Source organism: Staurois parvus, unplaced genomic scaffold (assembly GCF_062004578.1).
Source record: "Staurois parvus isolate SC_StPar_1 unplaced genomic scaffold, SC_StPar_1.0 ptg000574l, whole genome shotgun sequence".
NCBI lineage: Eukaryota > Metazoa > Chordata > Amphibia > Anura > Ranidae > Staurois > Staurois parvus.
The window spans coordinates 3655001-3681394 of NW_028318370.1; the positions used below are offsets into that span (position 1 = coordinate 3655001).

General features: G+C 44.1%; 2 protein-coding genes across 5 annotated transcripts in view; one reads left to right on the plus strand and one right to left on the minus strand.

Moving 5' to 3' along the window:
- The window catches only part of GTPBP8 (GTP binding protein 8), a 39586-nt gene extending 34455 nt beyond the window's left edge, over positions 1–5131 (minus strand). For 2 of the 3 annotated variants that reach the window (XM_089691914.1, XM_089691916.1), the window contains exons 1-2: positions 5082–5129; positions 3617–3729 (exon numbers count right to left, since the gene is read on the minus strand). The gene's annotated coding sequence lies outside the window, so the exon portion shown is untranslated. Of the gene's footprint in view, positions 1–3616; positions 3730–5081 lie in introns of all 3 variants that reach the window. The other variant, XM_089691915.1, reaches the window with a different exon arrangement.
- A 249-nt stretch (positions 5132–5380) lies between these two features.
- Positions 5381–26394, plus strand: part of GPHRB (golgi pH regulator B) — an 85215-nt gene continuing 64201 nt past the window's right edge. The window contains exons 1-7 of one of the 2 annotated variants that reach the window (XM_089691918.1): positions 5381–5520; positions 7378–7540; positions 11097–11156; positions 12510–12613; positions 17527–17633; positions 23029–23130; positions 24628–24748. In XM_089691918.1, the coding sequence (XP_089548044.1) occupies positions 7499–7540; positions 11097–11156; positions 12510–12613; positions 17527–17633; positions 23029–23130; positions 24628–24748 (536 nt within the window). In that variant the 5' untranslated portion in view covers positions 5381–5520; positions 7378–7498. Of the gene's footprint in view, positions 5521–5544; positions 5602–7377; positions 7541–11096; positions 11157–12509; positions 12614–17526; positions 17634–23028; positions 23131–24627; positions 24749–26394 lie in introns of those variants that run through there. The other variant, XM_089691919.1, reaches the window with a different exon arrangement.

A 26394-nucleotide genomic window follows, 5' to 3' on the forward strand; every position in this document is an offset into this window, starting at 1 on the left:
TACACGTTTATGATACGAACCTCCAAAGAACAAAATGCCAATACTATGCGCTTGGTAACAAGACTAACTCTTTTCTTGCCAAAACCATTAAACAGAAACGAATTAAAAACAAAATAGCCACGATTCAGCATCCTACTTCCAGCATCCCTCTATCTAATCCACAAGACATAGCTGATGCGTTTGCGTGTTATTATCAATCGCTATACAACATAAAAGATGACCCTGACACAACTCAACCAACAAACCTGTCAATTGAAAATTTTTTAAGCCAAACCGAACTTCCCCATCTTACACCTACTCAATTGGCCTCCCTCTCTGTGCCGATTTCACCTGCAGAGATTGAGAAAATCATAACTAAACTCCCCATGAACAAATCTCCGGGAAACGACGGCTTTACTAATGAATATTATAAAAAATTTGCGACTAATCTCAAGTCCCATCTATCTGACCTTTATAACCACGTTGCTTCTAAAGTGGAATTTCCTTCTGATATGCTACAGTCGCTAATCTCTACTATCCCGAAACCGGGTAAAAACCCCCAATTAGTCCAAAACTATAGACCAATTTCATTACTTAATACGGATCTGAAAATATATGCCAAAATAATAGCCCAACGACTCCTTCCGTACCTGCCGACGCTAATCAAAGCTGATCAGGTGGGATTTGTACCAGGTAGACAGGCCCCTGATGCGACTCGTCGACTTATATCACTAGTACACCTTCTTGAATCAAACAAACAACCTTCAATTCTCCTATCACTTGACGCAGAAAAAGCGTTTGACCGCATTCACTGGCGTTTTATGTCACTAACTCTTCAAAAACTAGGCATTACGGATTGGATGTTATCAGCGATTCTATCCCTTTACTCCAAACCTTCAGCCAGAGTCCTCACTAATGGTACGCTTTCACAACCATTTCAAATATCTAATGGTACTAGACAAGGCTGTCCCCTATCCCCCATAATTTTCGCCCTACTTATAGAACCACTAGCATCCAACCTTAGAAATTACTCCAATTTTTCAGGGATTAAATTTTTTCAGCAAGAACACAAAATCAGCCTTTTTGTGGACGACATTATCCTAATGATTACGAACCCCTGCAAATCTCTCACCTCAATACGCTCACACATACAAAAATATGCAGATGTATCTTATTACAAACTAAATGAAACCAAATCTTCAATTTTAAATCTTCATACTCCTCCACTGGCCCAAGCTCGCCTTGAAAAACAATTCCCCTTTAAATGGGAAAAACACAGTATCCCATATTTGGGGATTAAACTTACCTCCACAACCAATCAACTCTATGCAGAAAACTTTAAACCCCTAATAGATATCATACCACATGAGCTTAGGAGCTTGCGCACAACCACGCTATCAATGCTAGGTAGAGTAGCTGCTATTAAAATGTGTATATTGCCAAAGATATTATATATCTTCCGTACATTACCTGTACCTATACCCTCCTCCTTCTCCGTAATGCAAAAAATTCTAAATAAATTTCTATGGAATTCTAAACGGCCCAGATGCTCTACAAACCTTCTGATCCGCCCGCCTTCCAGAGGAGGAGCTGGTCTCCCACATTTAAAATCTTATTATCAGGCGGCCCTACTAGACCAGCTCTTCTACTGGTGGCACCCTACTCAGGAAAAAATCTGGACTATTATGGAGCCCTCCAGATATCCACAAGGTGCCTTAACAGATTTGCTCTTCGTGCCTCGTATAACACTGATTGGACATAATCACACACAACCATGTATTCAGGCTTCATTAACAGCCTGGCATGAGCTCTTGACAAGCACTCAGTCACAGAAAACTAACTTACAAATCCCGACTCCTATTTCCGTTCTGCAATTTCTTTCTCCTAATTTAAATCTAAGATCCTGGATAGAGTTGGGTATTAGTCATATCCAAGATATTTATGCTAACCATGAACCCGAGTCATTCCAGACACTGCAGAAAAAATTCCATCTTCCCAATACGGAACACTTCACTTTTATGCGAATATTCCATTTGCTTCATAAAGCGGATATTCCTGTTAAAATAGACCTCCCAGCTACTGCTCATCATTTCCTTCATAAGACCAATTATCCAAAGAAAGGGATCTCTACCTTTTATACGTTACTAACTGAAGCATATTTCACGAACCACTCATCATCCCTTACTAATTGGGAGAAGAACTTCCTCTCCCCAGTGACCCCACAATCATGGCAAATGACTTTTGTCACTACACACAAAGCTTCGAAATGTAGCTCCCACTGGGAATCATATTTAAAAATTCTCCACCAATGCTACTTGACCCCTGCCAAATTATCCATCTATTATCCGCAGCAACCAAAAACTTGCTGGAGACAATGTGGTGAAACTGGTTCACTCTTTCATGTACTATGGTCTTGTAAGTCCCTCAAATCATACTGGAACAAAGTGTTCCAATTGATCTCCTCAGTCACAGACTCACCTACGACTCTTAACCCGGGATTAGCGCTTCTACATCTAACGATAGAACAATTCCCTGTGCGCTCACGCACTATTATCATACACATTCTAGCAGCAGCCAAGACTAACATTATGAGGCTATGGCGTTCTACATCACCTCCTCTACTAGCCCGTCTCATTGCTGACCTCAACTTGCAATGTGAGATGGAGAAAAGAGCGGCCTTTCGAAACTCTTCTTACCACAAATTCACATTACACTGGTCTCGATGGCTATCACATCCCAATTGCTCAATCACATGATTACGAACCTTATCCCTAGGACATGCTGAATTTGCAGAACATTGGTGCCCCTTCTTCTTCCCTTCTTTCCCCTTCCACTCTTTTCTATACCCGTTTTCACCCTCTGTTTAATTCCCTCACGGTTTTCTACTTCTTATGATGGTTCACGATCTAATGAACATACCTCTCTTATAAGTATGAATATGTTAAACGAACTCCCAGCCGGCTGGTGGGGGTTTAGTACCTCATTCTCATTTCATTGTCTGTTATTTCGTTTATGTGAACCTTACATTTGATTATATCTAGATATTAACGTGTTTGTTTAAGACTTTAAAAATTTTCAATAAAAACTATTTGAAAATAAATGGTTAGCTCTTAAACCTGGCACTACTAGGGTCATTGGTTCAAATCCCAGCCACAGCACCACCTGCCTGGAATTTGCATGTTCTCCCTGTGCCTGCATGGGTTTCCTCCGGGTACTCAAGTTTCCTCCCACACTCCAAAGACATGCTGGTAGGTTAATTGTCTCCTGTCTAAATTGGCCCCAGTATGTGTATGTATGAATGTGAGTTAGGGACCTTAGATTGTACACCCCTTGAGGGTTAGGGACTGATGTGAATGTACAATATATGTATGTAAAGCACTGCAGAAATTGCTGGCGTTATAACTGAAATAAATAAATAATAATATATGGTATAAATAAATGTTTTTTTCTTTTCTTTATTATGGACTGAAAAAAAAAAAAAATACTGCTGAAATCCGTTTTTTTTAAATTTTATTTAACCTCCCTGGCGGTATTCCCGAGTGTAGCTCGGGGTAAAGTTTCAGCACCACAAGCGGTAACCCCGAGCTACACTCGGGAATACACTGCAGCATTGCTCCGGGATCCCTCGATCACTTACCTTGTCCTGCGCTCCCGTGATGTCCCCCCTGCACTGTCCCCGGCAACGTCCTCCGGCCCATGCTGGCATCGGGTTCCGTCCCCTGCGAGCGTCGGGACGTACGGGGGACGGGACTGGCAGGAAATTAAAAAATGTGAAAAAGTGACATTCACTAAATACACTAAAATCACATAGTATAACATTCCTGTATCAAACCATTTCACATACATTTTGTCCCGAGTGCTTTGTCCGGCGCCCTGCCTGCATTTTTACTGTTCTTTCTGCCTGGAAACTGAGAAACGTCCATGGCGTCCAAAAAGCGTCCCTTTAGGTCAAAAGCGGTTTTAGATCAGCTAGAGAACAGCGATAGTAAATCAGAACCACTTGCAGAATTGAGTGATAATGATTCGTGGGGGAAATTCCTCATCAGACACTGAAAACGATTCTACGACTTTGCTCAGCGATGTGCGAACTTGGCGCTATATTTAAAATTTCAGTGTTTTTGGTTTGATTATATTATTGAATTAAATTTATTATTATATTATTATTTTCTATGATTATTTATTAAATTATAATTTATGATTTCTTGTTTCAAATTTTATCCTACCCGGGATGTTTACTAGACTCTTGTTCGGACAGATTTCAGTGAGTTATTCCTAAAAATTACAGGCCTACAATGAAAAAAAATACATATTTCCATGCAAAAAAATGTACCGCTTTGAGCACAGAAATACTGACATAATCAGACCGCTAGGGAGGCTACTAAGGTCAATAAAAAAAAAAAGTTTTAACTATAAAATGTTATTTTTTTTAGTCTTGACCATAATAAAGAAAAAAAAAAAAGTCTGGATTTCTCCCATATTTTTTTGTCCTGGTCATAATAAAGAAATTAAGCAAACTGGATTTTAATATAATGTTTAGTCGGGACAAAAAAAAAAAGTTATAAATATATATATATATTTCATATTAATAAGTCGCACCCAATGATCGCCAGTGCAACCGTTCTAATTAGTGCGACTCCGGCTTTGTTGGAGTTGCACCTTTTTGAAAATTAGTTCCTGCGCTACTTTTTGCTGATTTCAGGTGTGACTTGCATAGACATCAAGAGAAATAAAGGTCTGCTGAAAATGCCGGTCGCCTGGCTGTCGCTGCCTTTCATACCTTGTAACACCAACCTGGAGGAAGCATAGAGATCAGAGGAGTCAGTGGCTTCCAAAATCATAAAGATTCCCCTTGACAGCCAGGAAACTGGCATTTTCCAGGTGGTGAGGTCAGCATACTTATAAAGCAGTCAATCTGACATTCAACAAACATTCACTGCAGGCGAATCTTCCAGGTTCAAATGTTTTAAATAACAGTGATCAATTCACTTCTAGTGAATGTCTGGTGAAAGTCACATTCACTGCTTTATAAATGTGTTCCTTCCATCCAGTGCCCCTCACCCCCTTTCCTCCCCCCCCTCCCCCATCACACAGCCAGCGTTCACCTCTGTCTCCAGTGTCCCTGCTCCATTCACTGCACATGGCTGCGTCCCAAGCCTCCATATGAAATGCCCAGCCCACCTTTTTACCCAATCGGTACCCTCCCCTGTAATGTGTACAGCCGATTGGCTACTATTCATACCGTACTTCCCAAGCCGGATGTGAAGACGTTTCCCCAGCCAGCCAATCCAAGCTAAGAACAGTCCAAACACTAGAGAACCGAGGTGCCTCTTATTTTATGTCTCCACACTGCGGCCATTTGTCTTAAGCCCAAATTCCATTACTTTTAATGGTTTCGGGGCTACGAGGCTCTGCCCAGATCATCAGCACTCGGGGCAAGAAATGAGGACACCCGTGTGTATGTCTTTTGTGCTCTCTTCTTCCTCCAGTGGTGGATGGTGTGGTTGGTGGGAGAGGAAGGGATGAAGTGACAGTGTGGATCAGGTTAGTACTGTGGAGGATAGAACTCTGACAGGGAACAGTGGGCAGCTGGCCATGAGTGGCCCACATGTACTCCTCTCTCTGGTATGTGGCTGCCATTGATTTCTGGGACTGAGGGTCAGATCTATTAGAATGTCTGAACTCCAGACAGGCAGCTGAATACATATAATGGAGCTGATTTTTTTCAACCAGGAGTTGTAATTCTGTCCATCCAGTCCTAAGAATTACACAGCTCTGCCACACAGCTCAACCCTATCTGGGAGGGCAGGAGACCTGATCTTTATTCTCAATAACATTTACAGGTCTTACCCCCACCCCAAGCCTGTGCCTGGACAGTGAAAGGAGAAGCAGTAAAATGATGAGGTCATCTCTCTGCTCTCTCCTCCTATCAGCCTGCTCCTTGCACTGCCGCGCACCTGTTTAGCTCTAGGTATGAGCACGGGTTTGGTTCAATCATAACCTGGAATCAAGCTGAGAATCCCGCCAGTCAGGGAATTGGACCACTACAGCTTAGTTACTCTGTGATTGAGATATGGGCAGCACAGTGGCTGAATGGTTAGCACTTCCACCTGGCAGTACTCGGGTCATTGGTTCGAATCCCAACCACAGCACCACCTGCCTGGAGTTTGCATGTTCTGCCTGTGTCTGCATGGGTTTCCTCCTGGTACTCCGGTTTCCTCCCACACACCAAAGACATGCTGGTAGGTTAATTGGCTCCTGTCTAAATTGTCCCTAGTATGTGTATGTATGAATGTGAGTTAGGGACCTTAGATTGTACACCCCTTGAGGGTTAGGGACTGATGTGAATGTACAATATATATGTAAAGTGCTGCGTAAATTGACGGCGCTATATAAGTACCTGAAATAAATATCTTCTTCCATCTTCCCCTCCTGTTTAGTGCTAGTTAGTTCAGTCCTAGGTAGACCCTCCCCATTTCTTTCACGTTCCCTCAGTTTAAGGCCGTTTTCACACGAGCGGACAGATCAGACCATCTGTTGTCCTCTATGGATGTAAACAAACGTGATCCGCTAAAAAGAGAAGGATGGGGGAATCCGTTCTCCATCCATCTAGCGAATGGGAAGACAGTTGGATGTAAACGTACAGGTGGTCCTTTTACATCCGAACACCAATACAGGAAAGCTGGCTGTGTTCATGTGCGCTCTGCACAAGCGTAGTGGACACAGACCTGTCATCCGCCTGCTCAGCGGGGATCAGTGGACAGATCCTGAGCAGGTGGATCTGCTGGCGGAGTCTGCCTGTGTGTAAGGGGCCTTAGTATTTTGCAGAGACAGGGCTCAGGAAAGTCATTGTCATTGGAAGACATCCTCTGTACTGCAAGTAGCTGCACCAGATTTCAGTAGGGGGCCCCATGAGATGCCCCTGGTACCTTTTTCATAGGTTTTTTTGAGTTTGGGCAAGGACACAGGGGCCCCATGATCCCCTATTGCCCGGGGCCCCATGAGTTGTCAGTCCGCCCCTGGTGCCAGCGCTTACCGGGTGCTTTTTTTTTCTTCGTTGGATTCCATTTTTGATAAGTTACGCTCTATGGGGATGATTTACTAAAATTGCAAAATCTGGTGGTTTTGGATTCAACTTCTGTGTCTTATTGAAGAGTTAAGCTGCCTGTGGATAGTGCCAAGTCAGCAGGTGACCATACTGTCCAGACAGACTGGGTCTAAGGAGGTATGTCATTAGAAAGAGAACACATGATTGGTGACTAGCGCTGGATGGGGCTCAGAGCTCTGATTGGTATGGATAGGTAAGTATATATTAGGGAGAGAGATCATCTAGGTTGGGTAGATTTGAGTACATGATTGCTTTAACTGAATTCAGCCATAATGTGTCCTTGACTTCCACAGTGCCATGCAAGGACTGAACGCGTCATGTGAACATACTGCCCACCTGTACCTCTACTGAAGGTATCTTGGACTGTGGAGTCCATGCAATCAGGACAATCAACAGACTGCATACCAATCAACCATGAGCTTCCTCATTGACTCCATCCTGATGGTCATATCTCAGGTGAGGAACTGGAATAGGATATTTGGAGGTGTTTCTGTAGTCCTCTCCTAAGGTGACAACGCTGCTCCTCTTTAGATACAGTACAGTAAGAGTTGTCACCCTCGGACAGGAAGTGTGTTATTGGTAGGATCATCAGAGGATGTTAAAGGGGAAAAAAGAAAACTAATGCAGCCACCATCTAAGGACTGGCAAGCTGCAGTATATTATATTTTGTTTTTTGTGTTTAAAACGGAGTTTCAGTCAGTTTTCTGTTTATTAATCACTTCCCGTCTGACCCATGTATATAAACGGCCAGACGGGGGCAGTGCAGAGGCGGGTGGCCGTTTATAAACGTCCTCCCCGCTTCCCGGCCTGTGTGCGCTCTGTGGAAGTGCGCAGCACCGTGATCCGGTGCCCACTGTGTCCAAAGGAACACCGATCGCTGTACAGGACCTCTGTGGCCGTTCATAAATTGCGCCCGTATTCACAGCCTGTGCGCACTCCCAGGTAGCGCGCGGCACTGCAATCTGATGCCCGCTGTGTCCTTCAGACACTGATCGCTGTACGGGACCTCTGTGTGAGGTCCCGATCATGTGATCACTGATTGGCCAATCAGTGATCACACACAGAGTAGTAAGCAAGATGTCACTTCTGACATCATTGCTTACTATGTGTGAAATCTGTGAATGATCACAGAGGTCACATGGTACAAGGCTATTCACAACAGCCTTGTACCATGTGACAAGCTGTGACCAATCACAGCTCTCACAGTATTTCTCAATGACTGCAAGAATGCAGCCAGAGAGAAGGAGAAATGATTGCTTTTACAGCCTTTATGAGTGTAAAAGCAATCAGTGTAAAAAAAAAAAAAAAAATCTTCTTCACCCCCCACAAGTAGTACAGTGTCACCATGGTGACACTGTACTGCTAGGGTGACAGTATGTTAAAAAACATAAATAATAATAAAATAAAATAAAAATTTTAATTTTTTTTTTTTTAAAAATTATAATTTTTGGTTATAAACTAACTTTTTATTAGCACTGATCACTGTATTGGTGTTACTGGGGATGTCAGTGACACCAAGTCAGTTCCCCCTCCAGTGTCAGAATGCCCGTGGCAGTCCTGCCTACAAGTCGCTGAATTGCGAGTAAAAAAAAAAAAATCCAGTATCTATGTCGCCATTTGTAGACGCTATAACTTTCACATAAACCAATTAATTTACACGTATTGGGATTTTTTTCAGCAAAGACATGGAGCAAAATACATTTTGGCCTAAATTTCTGACAAAATTTTATTTTTGAAAATTCTTCTACTGGACATGTTTAAAGCAAAAAATCAAAAATATTGTTTTTTTTTTAAATTGTCAGTTTTTTTTGTTTATAGCGCAAAAAATTAAAACCGCAGAGGTGATCAAATACCACCAAAAGAAAACTCTATTTGTGGGAAAAAAAGAAGGTAAATTTCATTTGGGCACAGCGTTGCATGACTGCGCAATTGTCAGTTAAAATAACGCAGCGCCGTAACGAAAAAAATGGCCTGGTCAGGAAGGGGTGGAAATCCTCTGGAGGGCAAGTGGTTAATGAATAAAAATTTACATGAATAAAAAAAGACAAAAACACAATATTTCCCAATTTTTTTTGTACAATTTGAAAGATGATGTTACACCGAGTAAATCGATACCCAACATGTCATGCTTTAAAATTGCGCACGCTCGTGGAATGGTGCCAAACTACGGTACTTAAAAATCTCCATGGGTGACGCTTTAAAAATTTCTACAGGTCACAATTTTTGGTGCCTATTTAGATATCGGCCTAAGGCTGATAGAAGTATTTTTGCCTGAAACGTTTCGGTGCATTCCTACTAATTAATACATTTGGACACTTTTATCCTTTGGCCTGCTGCTCCTTCTATTAGTGTGCGCTTTTTTCTGGTAGCCTGCTGGGTACCCACTGGAGGGTAGCCTTGTCTGTTGTGCGCAGCCTATCAGGAGCCAGTTAGCTCTATTATTTTTTTTTTCAGCTCTCACCACTTGTTATGCATTTACATCAAAGTCCCAGCTAGGGGCGGACTGACATTGTGGAAACTCTGGCACTGCCCGAGGGCCAGGGGTCAGTAGGGGGCCCCATGAGATGCCCCTGGTACCTTTTTCATAGGCTTTTTTTAGTTTGGGCAAGGACACAGGGACCCCATGATCCCCTATTGCCCGGGGGCCCCATGAGTTGTCAGTCCGCCCCTGGTCTCAGCGCCTCCTGGGTGCTTTTTTTTTTTTTCCTTCATTGGATTCCATTTTTGATAAGTTACACTCTATGGGGATGATTTACTAAAATTGCAAAATCTAGTGCAGCTCTGCAGAGAAACCAATCAGCTTCCAGGTTTTATTGTCAAAGCGTAACTGAACAAGCTGAAGTTAGAAGCTGATTGGCCAATCAGTGATCACATGATCGGACCTCACACAGAGGTCCCGTATGACGATCGGTGTTCCACTGTGTCCAGAGGACACAGCGGGCACTGGATCACGGTGCTGCGCGCTCCCAGGGAGCGCGCACAGTCCAAAATGGCGGGCACCGTTTTTGAATAGCAACCCGCCCCTGCACTGCCACTGGCCAATCAGTGATCACATGCAGAGTTGTAAGCAAGATGTCACTGCTGACATCATTGCTTACTACGTGTGAAATCTGTGAATGATCACAGAGGTCACATGGTACAAGGCTATTCACAACAGCCTTGTACCGTGTGACAAGCTGTGACCAATCACAGCTCACTCAGTAGTTCTCAATGGCTGCAAGAATGCAGTCAGAGAGAAGGAGAAATGATTGCTTTTACAACCTTTATTTTAATTTTTGGTTATAAAATTTGTTTTTTTTTTTTCACTAACAAGATAACTGAATAAAATTTGGCCAAGATTTATGATGAAATATTATTTATTTGCAAAATTTTATAAGAAAAACACTTTTTTTTCAAAATTTTTGGACATTTTCATTTATATAGCAAAAAAAATAAAAATCCCAGCAGTGAATAAATACCACCAAAATAAAGCTTTATCTGTCTCAAAAAAAATGCTAAAAAATTCATATGGGTACAGTGTTGCATGATCGCGCAATTGTCATTCAAAGTGTGATAGTACTGAAAGCTGAAAATTGGCCTGGGGGGCAAGGAGGGGGGGGGGGGGGGGGAAAGTGTCCGGACTTGAAGTGGTTAAAATCGTGTGATTTGTGTGCAATTCCAGCGCGATTTCTGAAGACTTTATTGCTGCTTGTGAAGATTTTAAATTTGCAGTGTGATTTCCATTATATTCTATGTATGTGAAATCGCAACAAAACTGCAGAAAAAGTCATGCAGAACTACTTTAGAAAATGCCCTGCAGCAAATCGCACATGTTAAGACACTGACATTCACATTCATTAGATGCGACTTCAATTCACAAATCACACCGGTATGACCGGGCACTGAATGAGTGATGACATCAGAGTGCAGTTGTTCTTCCTTATGCTGCTTGATGTAAAGAATACTCTCTGTAGCTTTCATGTTTCTCCCAATACCTTACAGCACCATGTTTCTCCTTTTTGTGTCCCCACAGCTGCTGTTCTTTGGCTTTGGTTGGCTGTTTTTCATGCGGCAGCTCTTCAAAGATTATGAGGTGAGTTCCTCCACAGAGAATTGTGGAAGGGTCCTTGAAGAGGGTGAACTGGGGCCAATACTAGTCTACAGTGTCTTTATCCTTCTCAATTGGCCAGACAGGGATGATATATATGGTTTGTAAAATCGTTTCACAATTACATGGGATCAGCCATTTTTATTCATTCCATATGCAGGATCTGCTTCCTCCTCCATTCTTTTAACACCTATGAAGGATTTTTCAAACTCCATGGAAGAGGAGGATTTTCATAGCAGATTTTTCTTAGCTCAGCTACAGACTTCTCTTCTCTGGAGGATTCCTAGACGATCCTCTTTTTGTAGAGTACCGGGTCACCATATCAGAATCAAAATCACACTGGTGTAAGAAGGTAGTAAACGCTCATCTATTCACGGCACCAAACACTGATCTGAAGCTGTAAAATCTCCCCCAAGGTCTGCCAGGAGACCGACTCTTCTGGGAGTGTTAATCTCCTGGGCTGGCCCTCGTGGAAGTATTGGTTTCCTAGTAGATAGGGAGGGGGTGGGGGTCCCATGGAACCCAGCTCACTTTGGAGAGGTGGGGAGACCCCTGTCTCAGCTCCCCATATCCCTATTATGTGTAAGTCACCCTGTGTCTGTTAGGGGTACAGGGTGATCTGTCCTAATATTGTGTAGACCTGTATAGGTGGGGTGGGGGTTGTAGATTGTTTAATGCCATGTGGTTGCATCCCATTGTTCTATTGTGTGTCTTGCTTGGGAGCAAACTATTATGGGATGTATGTGTTTATGTGTATTGGCTTGATGGGGGTGTCTCCAGCAGCCCTCCCTCCTGATGGGACTGTCTGTTGGTGAGTTTCTTGTTACTAAATGTAGATTGCCCCACCCTGTGACATTATGCAGGGAGGGGGAATTGTTCGCTTGAGTATATATATCTTGTATCTGTGTTAAAATAAACTAGTCTACTTTCTGGATTACTTCAAGATCGGTGTCGTCTAGTCTTGTATGGTCTGCTGTGGTGTCTGTTGTCGGTGTTCGGACAGGGAAGTGGTAGTCTAACGGAAGTACCCAAGCACAGACTGTGTCGGTTCCGTTACAGGGGGGATTGTTGGAGCAATGTTCAAGGGCCTGGGCTCTTCTTTTGCTGTGCTTTTTTTGTATGTAGTAAATGGACAAGGTTGCTTCAGAGATGCCACATAAATTCCTATCTAGCTATACACGTATCAGTATGTGGGCTTATCTGATAGGATGGATGGATGTTGGTAAAACTAAAGGTAGCACAGATTGGGTTTGTGTTGTGTGTGACCAGCTGAGGCATCTTACGGTCCTGTGCTGCCTTGCCATGACGGTGACCGATTGATTTCTGTTCTGTCTTCAGGTGCGGCAGTATGTCGTTCAAGTCGTCTTCTCTGTGACTTTTGCTTTTTCCTGCACTATGTTTGAACTGATTATTTTTGAGATCCTGGGACTGTTAAATAGCAGGTGAGTAAAACTCATCAGCCTACAAAGAAGCCTTGACTTCTAGTAGTCTGTTAGAGATTTCTTTTTATGTTTTTTTTATGTATGGCTCCTGCAATCTTATATGTAACCGATTCATTTGTAATTATGGGTTTAGTAAAGTTCACTGCTGACAGGGCTTCCATCTTCTCCCAGTGTTCCTTCCGGGTTCGCAGGCTCTTGTTACCTGATTGGCCAAGCCGCGATGACATCACTCCCATGCGTGCGTGAGTCTTGGCCGCGGCACAGAGCTCTGAGGGAATGGTACGGGTATGCCGTTCCTTCAAAGCGCATGCGCCTGTGACGTCATCTGCTGTAGGGGCAATGAATATCTCCTAAATGGTGCATATTTAGGATTTATTCCTTGTACCTACAGGTAAGCTTTATTATAAAGTGTCCAGTGGGAGTTTACTTCCATTTTAAGGTGTGTATATTGAATTTTTTTTAAATATAGAGGGGGGGGGGGGGCGTTGGAGCTGGCCTTTACTGCTTCAGGAAACTGAAATCCAATTGATGGCTGTGCATTTTTCATACTATTATTGATTATTATTTTTATTATTATTCTTATTGTACAGGATTTATATAGCGCCAACAGTTTGCTCAGCGCTTTACAATATAACGGGAGAAAATACAGCAACAATACAGTTCAATACAAGAGGGTTAGGAGGGCCCTGATCCTGGGAGCTTACAATCTAAGAGGGAGGGGCTGGTGGTACAAAAGGTAATAACTGTGGGGGATGGACTGGTAGGAGGAATAGAAGATTCCATTATTAGCTGAGGGAAGGATAGGCTTCCCTGAAGAGATAGGTTTTCAGAGATCGCCTAAAAGTGAGCAGAGTAGGTGATAGTCTGATAAATTGGGGTAGAGAGTTCCAGAGGATGGGGGAAGCTCTGGAGAAGTCCTGGAGATGAGGAGAAGACAAGGGAGCTAGTTTTGCAGGAGGTCATAGGAGCAGCGGAGAGTACGGGTTGGGTGATATTTGGAGACAAGATTGGTGATGTAATTTGGGGCAGAGTGATAACTGGCTTTATATGTTATTGTTAATGTTTTGACTTTTATTCGTTGGGCAATGGGAAGCCAGTTGAGGGATTGGCAGAGAGGGATGGCAGATATGAAACAGTTAGTAAGGTGGATGAGTCTGGCAGCAGCATTCATGATAGACTGAAGAGGGGATAGCCTGCGGTGAGGTAGGCCAATGAGGAGGGAGTTACAATAGTCAAGGCGAGATATAACAAGGGAGTGAATAAGTTGCTTAGTAGTTTTCGAGGTTAGGAATGGGTGTATCTTGGAGATGTTGCGGAGGTGAAGTCTACAAGATTTGGACAAGGATTCAATTTGGGGCTGAAAGGACAGATGGGAGTCTAGGAATACACCTAGTACCCTGGCATGAGGGGAGGGACTGCTGGTTGTGTTATTGATCTTGATGGAGAAATCAGGGGAGGGGGCACGGGCTGGGGGGAATAGTAAGAGCTCAGTTTTGGAAAGATTGAGTTTGAGGAAGTGGAGTGACATCCATGCTGATATGTCGCTTAGTAGGTTAGTAATGCAAGAGGAGACTGAAGGGGTGAGGAGTAGAAAGATAGATTTGTGTGTTATCAGCATAGAGATGGTACTGAAAGCCATGGGAGTTTATCAAGTGACCAAGGGAGGAGGTGTAGATGGAGAAGAGTAGGGGTCCAAGGACAGAACCTTGAGGTACCCCTACAGAAAGAGGAAGTGGAGAGGAGGAGGCAGAGTTATAGGTCACGCTGAAGGAGCTCTGTGATAGATAGGAGAACCAGGAGAGAGCAGAGTCTCGAAGGCCAAGAGAGTGGAGTTTTTTGAGGAAGAGGGGATGGTCAACAGTATCAAAAGCCGCGGAGAGGTCAAGTAGTAAGAGTATGGAGTAGTGGCCATTGGTTTTAGCAGTTAGTAGATCATTAGTGAGTTTTAGTAGGGCAGTTTCAGTGGAGTGTAGTGAGCGAAAGCCAGATTGTAAAGGGTCAAGAAGGTTGTTGTCAGTGAGGTAGGAGATCGTAGACTAAGCGTTCTAAGAGTTTCAAGGTAAACGAGAGCAGGGAGATGGGTCTTAAGGTGTTCAGGTTGGTGGGGTCCAGGAAGGGCTTTTTAAGTATGGGAGTGATGTGTGCATGCTTTAGAGGGGTGGGGAAGGCACCATTAGAGAGGTTGAAGATGTGAGTGAGGGAGCATAGGATGGAAGAAGAGGGTGACCGTAGTAGTTGTGAGGGGACAGGATCCAGGGGGCAGGAAGTGAGATGGGCTACTGAGAAAACCTTAGTGACCTCTTCGGTAGTAGCAAGGTCAAAAGAGGAAAGTGTTGAGGGAGGTTAGGTATAAGGTATGCTAAGTGGGATAGATGTCTGTGCAGTGGAGAAGCTCCTACGAATTGCATCAATATTATTTTTGAAATGATTTGCAATCTCGTGAGCAGTGAGTGAGGTACTGCGTGGAGGTGAAGGTGGAGAAAGTAGAGAGTTAAAAGTAGAGAAGAGACGTTGAGGACTGGATGACAAGCTATTGATGAGAGTGACAAAGTAGGCTTGTTTGGCAGCATGGAGGGAGGAATTGTATGTTAAGAAAGCAGATTTTTATAGGGTGAAAGTTTTCTGAGATTTGGTTTTACGCCACAATCGCTACAGCGCATGACTATGTCGCTTAAGATTTCTGGTGTCATCAGTCTGCCACAGTTGTAATGGTCAGGGCCTCCTACTTCGTGTAGTTAGAGGAGCAAGTGAATCTAATGTGGATGAAAGTGAACTTTTGTAGACAGCAGTGGCCAAGTCAGGGCAGGAAAGGGGAGAGATTCTGTCATAGAGGCGGCCAGTTGCAGAATGGAAAGGAGCAGGGTTCAAGTTGTGAAGGTTTCTGTGGGTAATTGTTTGCTGCTTGGAGGATAAGCGTTTGAAGACGAGGACACTGTGAAGATGATGAGATTGTGATCAGACAGAGGAAAGGGGGTGTTTGTGAGGTTGTAGGGAGTGCAACGATGGGAGAAAACAAGGTCTAATGTATTCCCATCAGAGTGAGTGGAGGACTGTGTCCATTAAGTTAAGGCAAAAGATGAGGTTATGTTGAAGAGTTGGGATGTAGCCGGGTTTTTCACATTAATGGGGATGTTAAAATCTCCAAGAATGATAGTGGGTAGTTCAGAGGAGAGAAAGTAGGGTAGCCAGGCAGAGAAGTCATCAAGAAAACGGGACACCAGTACAGGAGGCCGATAGATCACCGCAATCCTCAGAGAAATGAGAGAAAACAGCCGAATGCAGTAAGTCTCGAAAGAAGAGAAGGATAGAGAGAGTGAGGGTTATGAAGGACATAAAAGGTGCTCCGTGGGGATAGAAGCAAACCAACTACACCTCCTCTCCGACCACTAGGTCTGGGTGAGTGGGTCCAGAGGAGGCCTCCATAGGAAAGTGCTGCGGGAGAAGAAGAATCTGCTGCTTGGAGCCAGGTTTCTGTAATTGCTAGTAGGTTAAGGGAGCGGGAGACAAAAAAGTCATGGACAGAGGTGAGCTTATTACAGACAGAGCGGGCATTCCAGAGCGCACATGAAATGGGAGGGTGGTTTTTAGGAGCACGGGGACTGATATTAAATTGAGCGGATTACGGCTATTCCTGGAGGAAAGAAGGTGCCTGGTGTGGGGGTGAGGAAAGTAAGGTGGGAATGGGATGTATATGAGTGCACATGCCTTCCAGTCCTGGTGTTAGGGTCAGCAGGAGAGTGAAGTATCAGCAGGAGGTGATGGGAGCAGTAGTAGGGAGATGGTAACAGTGAGGGTGAGATGTATAAGCTTTGGGGTGGAGCAGAGGGGTAAAGAAAGGAGATTTTGGGAACACAGGATAGTAATATGAAAAGGAGGAGTAGAGGCGGCATATTAAAAGGTAGATGGAGTAGGACTCCTCAGACTTGTAGAAGATGTTTCCCAGGGTGTTTGCTTGCAGTCCATCCAGAGTGCAGTAGAGTTCTTTGTTGTATCTTCCTGCTGCTTAAGTTATCCTGCTTAAGTTAAACTGCTGTGTTCAACTGCATCTTCACACTCCAGCATCAAACACACTGCTGTGTTCAACTGCATCTTCACACTCCAGCATCAAACACACAGCTGTGTTCAACTGCATCTTCACACTCCAGCATCAAACACACAGCTGTGTTCAACTGCATCTTCACACGCCAGCATCAAACACACAGCTGTGTTCAACTGCATCTTCACACTCCAGCATCAAACACACAGCTGTGTTCAACTGCATCTTCACACTCCAGCATCAAACACACTGCTGTGTTCAACTGCATCTTCACACTCCAGCATCAAACACACTGCTGTGTTCAACTGCATCTTCACACTCCAGCATCAAACACACTGCTGTGTTCAACTGCATCTTCACACTCCAGCATCAAACACACTCATGCAGAAAACTGCACCCCCATCTGTGTCCCCGTCTGTGACCTCCCCCATGAGCTGGTCTAAATTTATAGGGAGATGGGCAAATGAGCAACTCTTCTCTGCCCCAATTAGGAACTGATAAGGATCACATGAGTTGGGGGCAGATGATGCTCAAAGACAGACCAGCCACAGACACAGGCCAAAGTCATAAAAGAAATGCAAGAGGAGGTGAGAATCAATCACCACAAACAGACCAAGAGATATACACTCATTGTTCTGAGTTTTGCAAAAAAGTCTATGCGTTGCAGAAATACCAGTTTAAGGTGGAGATGAGACAGCAGATGAGAGCAGCATTTACCTGTGAAAAAGCAGAGAAGACATGATCAGGGGGCTGTGTTCGACAGTGATCTTAGACTTGCATTATTTATTCGCTTATTACTTAGTTTGTAGCAGGGAGAGGATGTCTAGGGATCTGAGTCTTTTTATCAACTTATTATGTATTAATGATTGTGTTCCAGCTCCAGATACTTCCACTGGAAACTCAATCTCTGTGTGATCCTATTGGTCCTGGTCTTTGTGGTCCCATTTTACATTGGCTACTTTGTGGTGAGCAATATTCGACTGTGTGAGTACAAAGCTACCAAATAACCTAAATATATAGAGATGATATAGAGATTACATAAATGATGACCAAATGATAAGAGTGTTCTTTCCTATAGCCTCCTGTACGACATACCTAACCCTTGTGTCTGATAACTGCTAGAAATGTATACCGTATTTTTCGCTTCATAAGACGCACCTAGGTTTTAGAGGCAGAAAACAGGAAAAAAAATTCTGAACTAATGGACTGCAGACACAGTACAGGAAATGACCAGAGACTGCGGACAGCACAGGGATGACCAGAGACTGCGGACACAGTACAGGAGATGACCAGAGACTGCGGACAGCACAGGGATGACCAGAGACTGCGGACAGTACAGGAGATGACCAGAGACTGCGGACACAGTACAGGAGATGACCGGAGACTGCGGACACAGTACAGGAGATGACCGGAGACTGCGGACATAGTACAGGAGATGACCAGAGACTGCGGACATAGTACAGGAGATGACCAGAGACTGCGGACAGCACAGGGATGACCAGAGACTGCGGACAGCACAGGGATGACCAGTGACTGCGGACACAGTACAGGAGATGACCAGAGACTGCGGACAGCACAGGGATGACCAGAGACTGCGGACACAGTACAGGAGATGACCGGAGACTGCGGACACAGTACAGGAGATGACCGGAGACTGCGGACATAGTACAGGAGATGACCAGAGACTGCGGACATAGTACAGGAGATGACCAGAGACTGCGGACACAGTACAGGAGATGACCAGAGACTGCGGACACAGTACAGGAGATGACCAGAGACTGCGGACACAGTACAGGAGATGACCAGAGACTGCGGACACAGTACAGGAGATGACCAGAGACTGCGGACAGTACAGGAGATGACCAGAGACTGCGGACATAGTACAGGAGATGACCAGAGACTGCGGACAGTACAGGAGATGACCAGAGACTGCGGACAGTACAGGAGATGACCAGAGACTGCGGACAGTACAGGAGATGACCAGAGACTGCGGACATAGTACAGGAGATGACCGAAGTCTGCGGACATAGTACAGGAGATGACCAGAGACTGCGGACACAGTACAGGAGATGACCAGAGACTGCGGACACAGTACAGGAGATGACCGGAGACTGCGGACACAGTACAGGAGATGACCGAAGTCTGCGGACACAGTACAGGAGGTGACCAGAGACTGCGGACACAGTGCAGGAGATGACCAGAGACTGCGGACACAGTACAGGAGATGACCGGAGACTGTGGACACAGTACAGGAGATGACCGGAGTCTGCGGACACAGTACAGGAGATGACCGGAGACTGCGGACACAGTACAGGAGATGACCAGAGACTGCGGACACAGTACAGGAGATGACCAGAGACTGCGGACAGCACAGGAGATGACCAGAGACTGCGGACAGCACAAGAGATGACCAGAGACTGCGGACAGTACAGGCGATGACCAGAGACTGCGGACAGTACAGGCGATGACCAGAGACTGCGGACAGCACAGGGATGACCAGAGACTGCAGACAGTACAGGAAATGACTGCTGACCTTTGGGGAGGGGGGGGAGCGGGTACCTGAATTTGACAGGTACCCGCTCTTACTTCCGCGGAGTTGTTCTTTGATCTTACCTGTTCCTCTATCCAGCGCCGCGCTGTCTTCCCGGCTTCTGTAGTGTGAGCGCTCGGTGGACAGCCGGATGCCCAGTGCGCATGAGCGAGAAGCGCTGCGCTTTGTGATTGGTCCGGCGGCTTCTGGGATCTGTCATGTGTCCCAGGTACCGCCTTACCATTCACAAAGAGCACCGCTTTGTGCGCATGCGCACTTGGCACCCAGCTGTCACGCACACTACAGAAGCCGGGAAGACAGCGCGCCGCTGGATAGAGGAACAGGTAAGGTCCCACTGCATAGCTGAGCGGCCGGCCCGGTATTCTGACACGACGGCGGTGGAAATACCGGACCGGCCGCTCCATATTCGCTCCATAAGACGTACTGACATTTTCCCCCCTTTTTTTGTGGGAAAAAAGTGCGTCTTATGGTGCGAAAAATACGGTAACCTCATGCACAGTCTATTTGCCTTTAGTAAATCAACCCCTTTATTTGGTGCAAAGGGGAAAATAGAAACATAGGGGTGCATTTACTACAGGCAAAAAGACTGAGCACTTTGCAATAGCAGTTGCTCCAGAGCTTAGTTAACCTCCTGGCGGTATTCCCGAGTGTAGTTCGGGGTAAAGTTTCAGTACCACAAGCAGTAACCCCGAGCTACACTCGGGAATAAGCGTTGCTCCGGGATCTGTTCTTCTCTTACCTTGTCCTGCGCTCCCGCGATGTCCCCCCTGCAGTGTCCCCTGTAATGTCCTCCGGCGGATGCCGGCATCTGTCATCTGGGTTCCGTCCCCTGCGACGTCAGGACGTACGGGGACGGAATGACGGGAAATTTGAAAGTGACATTCACTAAATTCACTAAAATCACATAGTATAACATTCCTGTATCAAACCATTTCACATACATTTTGTCCCGAGTGCTTTGTCCGGCGCCCTGCCTGCATTTTTACCGTTCTTTCTGCCTGGAAACTGAGAAACGTCCATGGCATCCCTTTAGGTCAAAAGCGGTTTTAGACCGGCTAGAGAACAGCGATAGTAAATCAGAACCACTTGCAGAATTGAGTGATAATGATTCGTGGAGGAAATTCGTCATCAGACACTGAAAACGATTCTGCGACTTTGCTCAGCGATGTGTGAACTTGGCGCTCTGTTTCAAATTTCAGTGTTTTTGGTTTGATTATATTATTGAATTAAATGTATTATTATTATATTATTATTTTTTATGATAATTTTTTAAATTATAATTTATGATTTCGTGTTTCAAATTTTATCCTACCCGGGATGTTTACTAGACTCTTGTTTGGACAGATTTCAGGGAGTTATTCCTAAAAATTACAGGCCTACAATAAAAAACGACATATTTCCATGTAAAAAAATGTACCGCTTTCAGCACAGAAATACGGACATAATCAGACCGCTAGGGAGGTTAATGAGCGGAAGCTCTGCTGGCTTCCATCTTCCAATCGTGTGCCAGCAAAATTCAGTTTTTTTAATTTATTTTTTATTTTCCTTGCATGTGATTGGGTATTCTTTGCAAAGGGAAGCTTTACCTCCTTTACTAAGCTCTGGAGCAACTGCACTTTGCAAGGTGCACAGTTTATTTGCCTTTAGTAAATCAACCGCATAGAATGCAGTACGTATCCGAAGCCGGATCTACGCAGTTGTGCTGCAGTTATTTTCAGCAATCGACATTCTGGACATCAGTGCATTGTGGTGCCATTCATTTTAAACAGCACCCCTATATTGCAGCATATCACAGTTCTAATTCTGTGCATTATGATATATTGTGTACATTGCTGAAAGTAATGCATGCACCTTTTTTTGGTGCATTAGGAAACGCATTGAGTGTTTTATTGAAATCTGTAGATTACTGCGAATTATAATATATAATATGACTTTCACATTGCCCACAATGGTCACTTAAAGTGTTACCAAACCCACAACAGTACAATCAGTCTGTATATTATTATTATTATTATTATTATACAGTATTTATATAGCGCCAAAAGGTTTGCTCAGCACTTTACCATATAGTGGGGGACAGAACATGAGACAATACAGTAACAAAACATATAGTAAAGCATGCTTGTTATACTCATTGTGGAACCTAAGGGGTTAATCCTCAGCATTGTGTAAATAGGCTGTCTGATCCTGTCTTCTCTTATCCTTCTCTTCTTCTACTGCCCCAATCCATCTGCTGATAGTACAGAGCTCTAGGAGTAACTCTGCACATGATCAGTTTTGTGTGTATTGTTAGAGAGTTATTTTTTTTCTTTGGGTGGGTGCATGTGATCAGCACAGGGCCAATCAGCACTGTCCAGACAGAGGGTCAGGGGTTATACAGCTTCATAAGACAGTGAGAGCAGAATAAAAACTCCTCCTACAAGCTTTAACCAGTGCTCTGCTGGACACTGATAGAAGTCACAAGACTGCTCTAACTGCTGATGAGAAAAGGGTATTTAGTAGTTTATATTTACTAAAATAATTTAATTTCCATGTAGTGTGTACTGTGGGAGACCAGATCTAGTGAATGCAGGGTCCGGGGAGACCGGATATAGTGAATGCAGGGTCCGGGGAGACCGGATATAGTGAATGCAGGGTCCGGGGAGACCGGATATAGTGAATGCAGGGTCTGGGGAGACCGGATATAGTGAATGGGGGGTCCGGGGAGACCGGATATAGTGAATGCAGGGTACGGGGAGACCAGATAAAGTGAATGCAGGGTCCGGGGAGACCGGATATAGTGAATGCAGGGTCCGGGGAGACCGGATATAGTGAATGCAGGGTCCGTGGAGACCGGATATAGTGAATGCAGGGTCCGTGGAGACCGGATATAGTGAATGCGGGGTCCGTGGAGACCGGATATAGTGAATACGGGGTCCGGGGAGAGCGGATATAGTGACTGCAGGGTCCGGGGAGAGCGGATATAGTGACTGCAGGGTCTGGGGAGACCAGATATAGTGACTGCAGGGTCTGGGGAGACCGGATATAGTGACTGCAGGGTCCGGGGAGACCGGATATAGTGAATGCAGGGTCCGGGGAGACCGGATATAGTGAATGCAGGGTCCGGGGAGACCAGATATAGTGAATGCAGGGTCCGGGGAGACCAGATATAGTGAATGCGGGGTCCGGGGAGACCAGATATAGTGAATGCAGGGTCCGGGGAGACCAGATATAGTGAATGCGGGGTCTGGGGTTTAGGAACACTTTAAGGTAAATATTTGGTTAATTGGGATATTTAAAGAGCACCATTTAAGAATAGGCACAAGTTTGGGTATCTTTATTACAAATTTGTTTAATAGATTAGGGATAGGTGTGTACTGTTCTATGTTCTCTCCCTGTCCACTTTGCCCTGTCAGAACAGAAATGTAAGCCCAGCGGCAGGCTTTAAATAAGCTCCACTCACTTCCACTTCAGCACGATTTTGTATTTCCATATGATTTGCACTGCCGATTTCATTGCGACTTCATATAACAGATGTTTATGCAAGTCGCAGTGAAATTGGCAAAAAGTAGTGCAGAAACTTTTTTCATATTCGATGTGAAATGAGTGTTTCCGTTGACGGCAATAGGGTACGACTTTTCATGCGATTTAGAACTGTCAAATCGCATGACAAGTTGCACCAGTGTGAACCGGGGCTTAGATTTGTCTGAAATCTGCTGGTGGGTTTAGGTGGGTGGTGGAGGGTTTAGAATGTTTTTTGATTCTTTTTTTCTTTTATTCTTGTATAATTAGAGCCATTCCACGTGATGTGCGCTGTGCCCGCTGTTAACCACTTCTCTTTCTCTGCAGTGCATCGGCAGAGGTTACTCTTCGCCTGTGTCGTGTGGTTGACATTTATGTACTTCTTCTGGAAACTGGGAGACCCCTTCCCCATTCTCAGCCCAAAGCACGGTATATATATTTTATGTCCTTACTGATTATAATCAATAAAAAATGTATATATAAGGTGTGTATAATAAAACACACATGGAGCATCTGCCTCTGATCCTGGCCGACAGGACCAGACTTATCAAGTAAGCCGGTTAAAATGGTGGCAGAGGTAGCAGTGCCTTAGATGATTTCACACTGCAGATATGGAGCTTGAGGCGCAAGAAGAGCACTGCTGTTTTCCAGGAGAAATTTCAAGCAAAATGTAGAAATTGGATGGTACTGCTTAGGCACAATTTACCATTTATTATATTATATTTATTACCATTATTTACCATTATTTACCATTTATTATATTATATTTATTATAAGACAGAAAACCTTCACTTCCACTTTTTTGATTCACATCCAGTTTAATGTAAACATTCGAGTTTAACGTATAACTAAAGACAAAACTTTACTTTTTTTTTTTTTTTTAGCTTTGAATAAAGTGGAGAGGGAGATGGGAGATTCACCCTCTCTGCTTGTCCTGTTTATCCTGTTTACCATTAGCCCCAATGAAGACACTAGTTCTGATGACATCTAGAGATTCCCTCATTTGGGAAGGAATTTCCTCTCACTTTCTTTTTTAATTATGGGACAGGAAGTGAAGAGAAATCTCCCCAATGGGACACAAATTGAAAAAAAAAAAAATGCAAACAACAGGGGTTATAACCCTCCTTTACTCGATCCAAAATTAAAAAATGATTTGACTTTAGTTTTTACCATTTATAAAAGGTATCACCTCAGAAGCCTGTCTCTAGTATTAAATTATTAATGAGGACCTCCTGCTCTACCTTACAGTACCCAAAAATAAGTTGAGGAAAAGCTGCTGGCACCTGACCATGTACCAAAAATGGATAATATGCTAAAATGAAATGGTGCTGCGCTAATCCAGTTTCACAGTATCACATAGTCAAAATAAGGTAAATACTAACAATGCCGTCCACGTCGGAAATACATCACCATGTCCCTACGTGTTACGTCCCGTTAACATGTGACTTCCTGAGGGTGACCCTGAGGAAGTCACATGTCACTTTAGTGTATTTCAAATTGGACATTATTTCTGGGTTTCACTTATGTATTTACTTTTATTTGTTTGTTTGTTTTTGATGGTTTTTGGGCTTAGTCATGATATCACTTATGTGTTTGTATCCCATTTAGGTCACTTTATTTTTACTATTATAGACCATGTATGGTCATATTTTGTTTTCACTATTAATTATCACTGGAGCGTACAATAGTGACGCCTTTTCTATGTGTACCTAGAAAGTCACTATCCACAAGACCACGCTTTGACGGTCTTTGTGTGTTTTCTTGTCTATTCTATTTTATAGATTTGCTATATGTGATTACGTATTCACTATTGTCACTGATTGAATGCTGTCTGTAGTATCCATTAAGTGTTTTGCATGCCCTTGTATGACTTAGCTGTAGATGGGTTTCAGAGCTGGACTTACATTCTGACTCTTCTTCCTGCAGGAATCCTCTCCATTGAGCAGCTGATCAGCCGGGTGGGTGTCATTGGGGTGACACTGATGGCCTTACTGTCTGGTTTTGGTGCTGTGAATTGTCCCTATACCTATATGTCCTACTTCTTAAGGTACGTTGATGTTCCTATGGAGATTGCCAGTCTCAGTCCAGATCTTCCAAGTTTTTTGTTATACTTTGTGAGCATTGCCTGGTCTTTGCTTTATTGGGCCCAGTGGACAGTCAGTGCCCTACTCAGTCTGATCAATTAAAGGTCTGGGATTGCACAAGAGCTTTTACACCTAAAGGTACAGACAGTATAGGATCCAATATACGAAGGTTTGTTGCTGCTGTTCCAAAGTGGAGCATCCTTTGTAGTGGATTACTCTCTGGGCTGTCTGGGTGATTACACCAAGTATAGGCTAGTCCTTACCCAGAACTGCCGACACATCCAGAGAAAAACAGCCAACCGCACACCATAAAGTCCAACACTTGTAAAATGTTGTTAGTAAAGGGTGAGCTGCACAAACGAGCCCCACGTGGCACCTTCTCGTTTGATGCTTTTTACCGTGTTACAATATGCCTGGCAACCCCCTTGACATGCCTCACAGCTTCTGGCACACTGAAATCTGGAGTGATGAGACCAAAATAGAGCTTTATTGTTGGAGAGGGGTCAACAAGACCTTTAGGAACAAGTATACCATCACACTGTGAAGCATGGTGGTGGCTCACTGATGTTTTGGGGGAGGGGGTGAGCCCTAAAGGCATAGGGAATCTTTTGGAAATTGATGGCAAAATGAATGCAGCATGTTATCAGAAAATGCTGGCAGACAATTTGCATTCTTCTGTACGAAAGCTGCACATGGGGCGCTGTTGGACTTTTCAGTACGACAATGGCCCTAAGCACAAGGCCAAGGTGACCCTCTGGTGGTTACAGCAGAAAAGGATGAAGGTTCTGGAGTGGCCATCACAGTCCCCTGGCCTTAATATCATCGAGCCACTCTGGGGAGATCTGAAATGTGTAGTTCATGGAAGATAACTGAAGATTTTGAATGACCTGGAGGCATTTTGCCAAGATGAATGGGCAGCTCTACCACCTGCAAGGATTCAGGGAATCACAGACAACTATTACAGAGGACTGCACACTGTCATTGATGCTAAAGGAGGCAATACACAGTAATAGGAACTAAGGGGATGCAGACTTATGAACAGGGGGCATTTCATTTGTTTACTTGTTGCCATGTTCTGTTTTATGATTGGGCCATTCTGTTATGACCTGCAGCTGAATATGAATCCCATAAGGAATAAAAGAAATGTGTTTTTCCTGCTCACTCATATTTTCTTTAAAAATGGTACAAACTGTATATTACCAATTCTCCAAGCGGAGGCAAACTTTTGAGCATGACTGTATTACCTGTATGCTCCTTGGATGTAGATGCACCTAAACTATATGTCTTGGCAAAACCTTATTTTAATTTGGATAAAGTGGAGAAGGGTTAGATCCTCCGTCAAATGTTTATTGCTGTTCTGTGTCCCTATTAGTACCCTATAGTTGTAATAGTGACCACTGTCCCCGAAACGGAAAGTGAAGGGAAATCTAAAGTTTTAGAGTTGTCCCCAGGACAAGAGGTAAGGGAAAATCTTCTAATGGGGCACCTGTTCTTGGGACAAATTTTTGGGAAATTTCCTTGAACTCCCTGGTACATTTTTGGGGCAGAAAATGAAAAGAAATTTCCCCAGTGGTACACAGATAAACAAAAAAATAACCTTGTGGGGGGG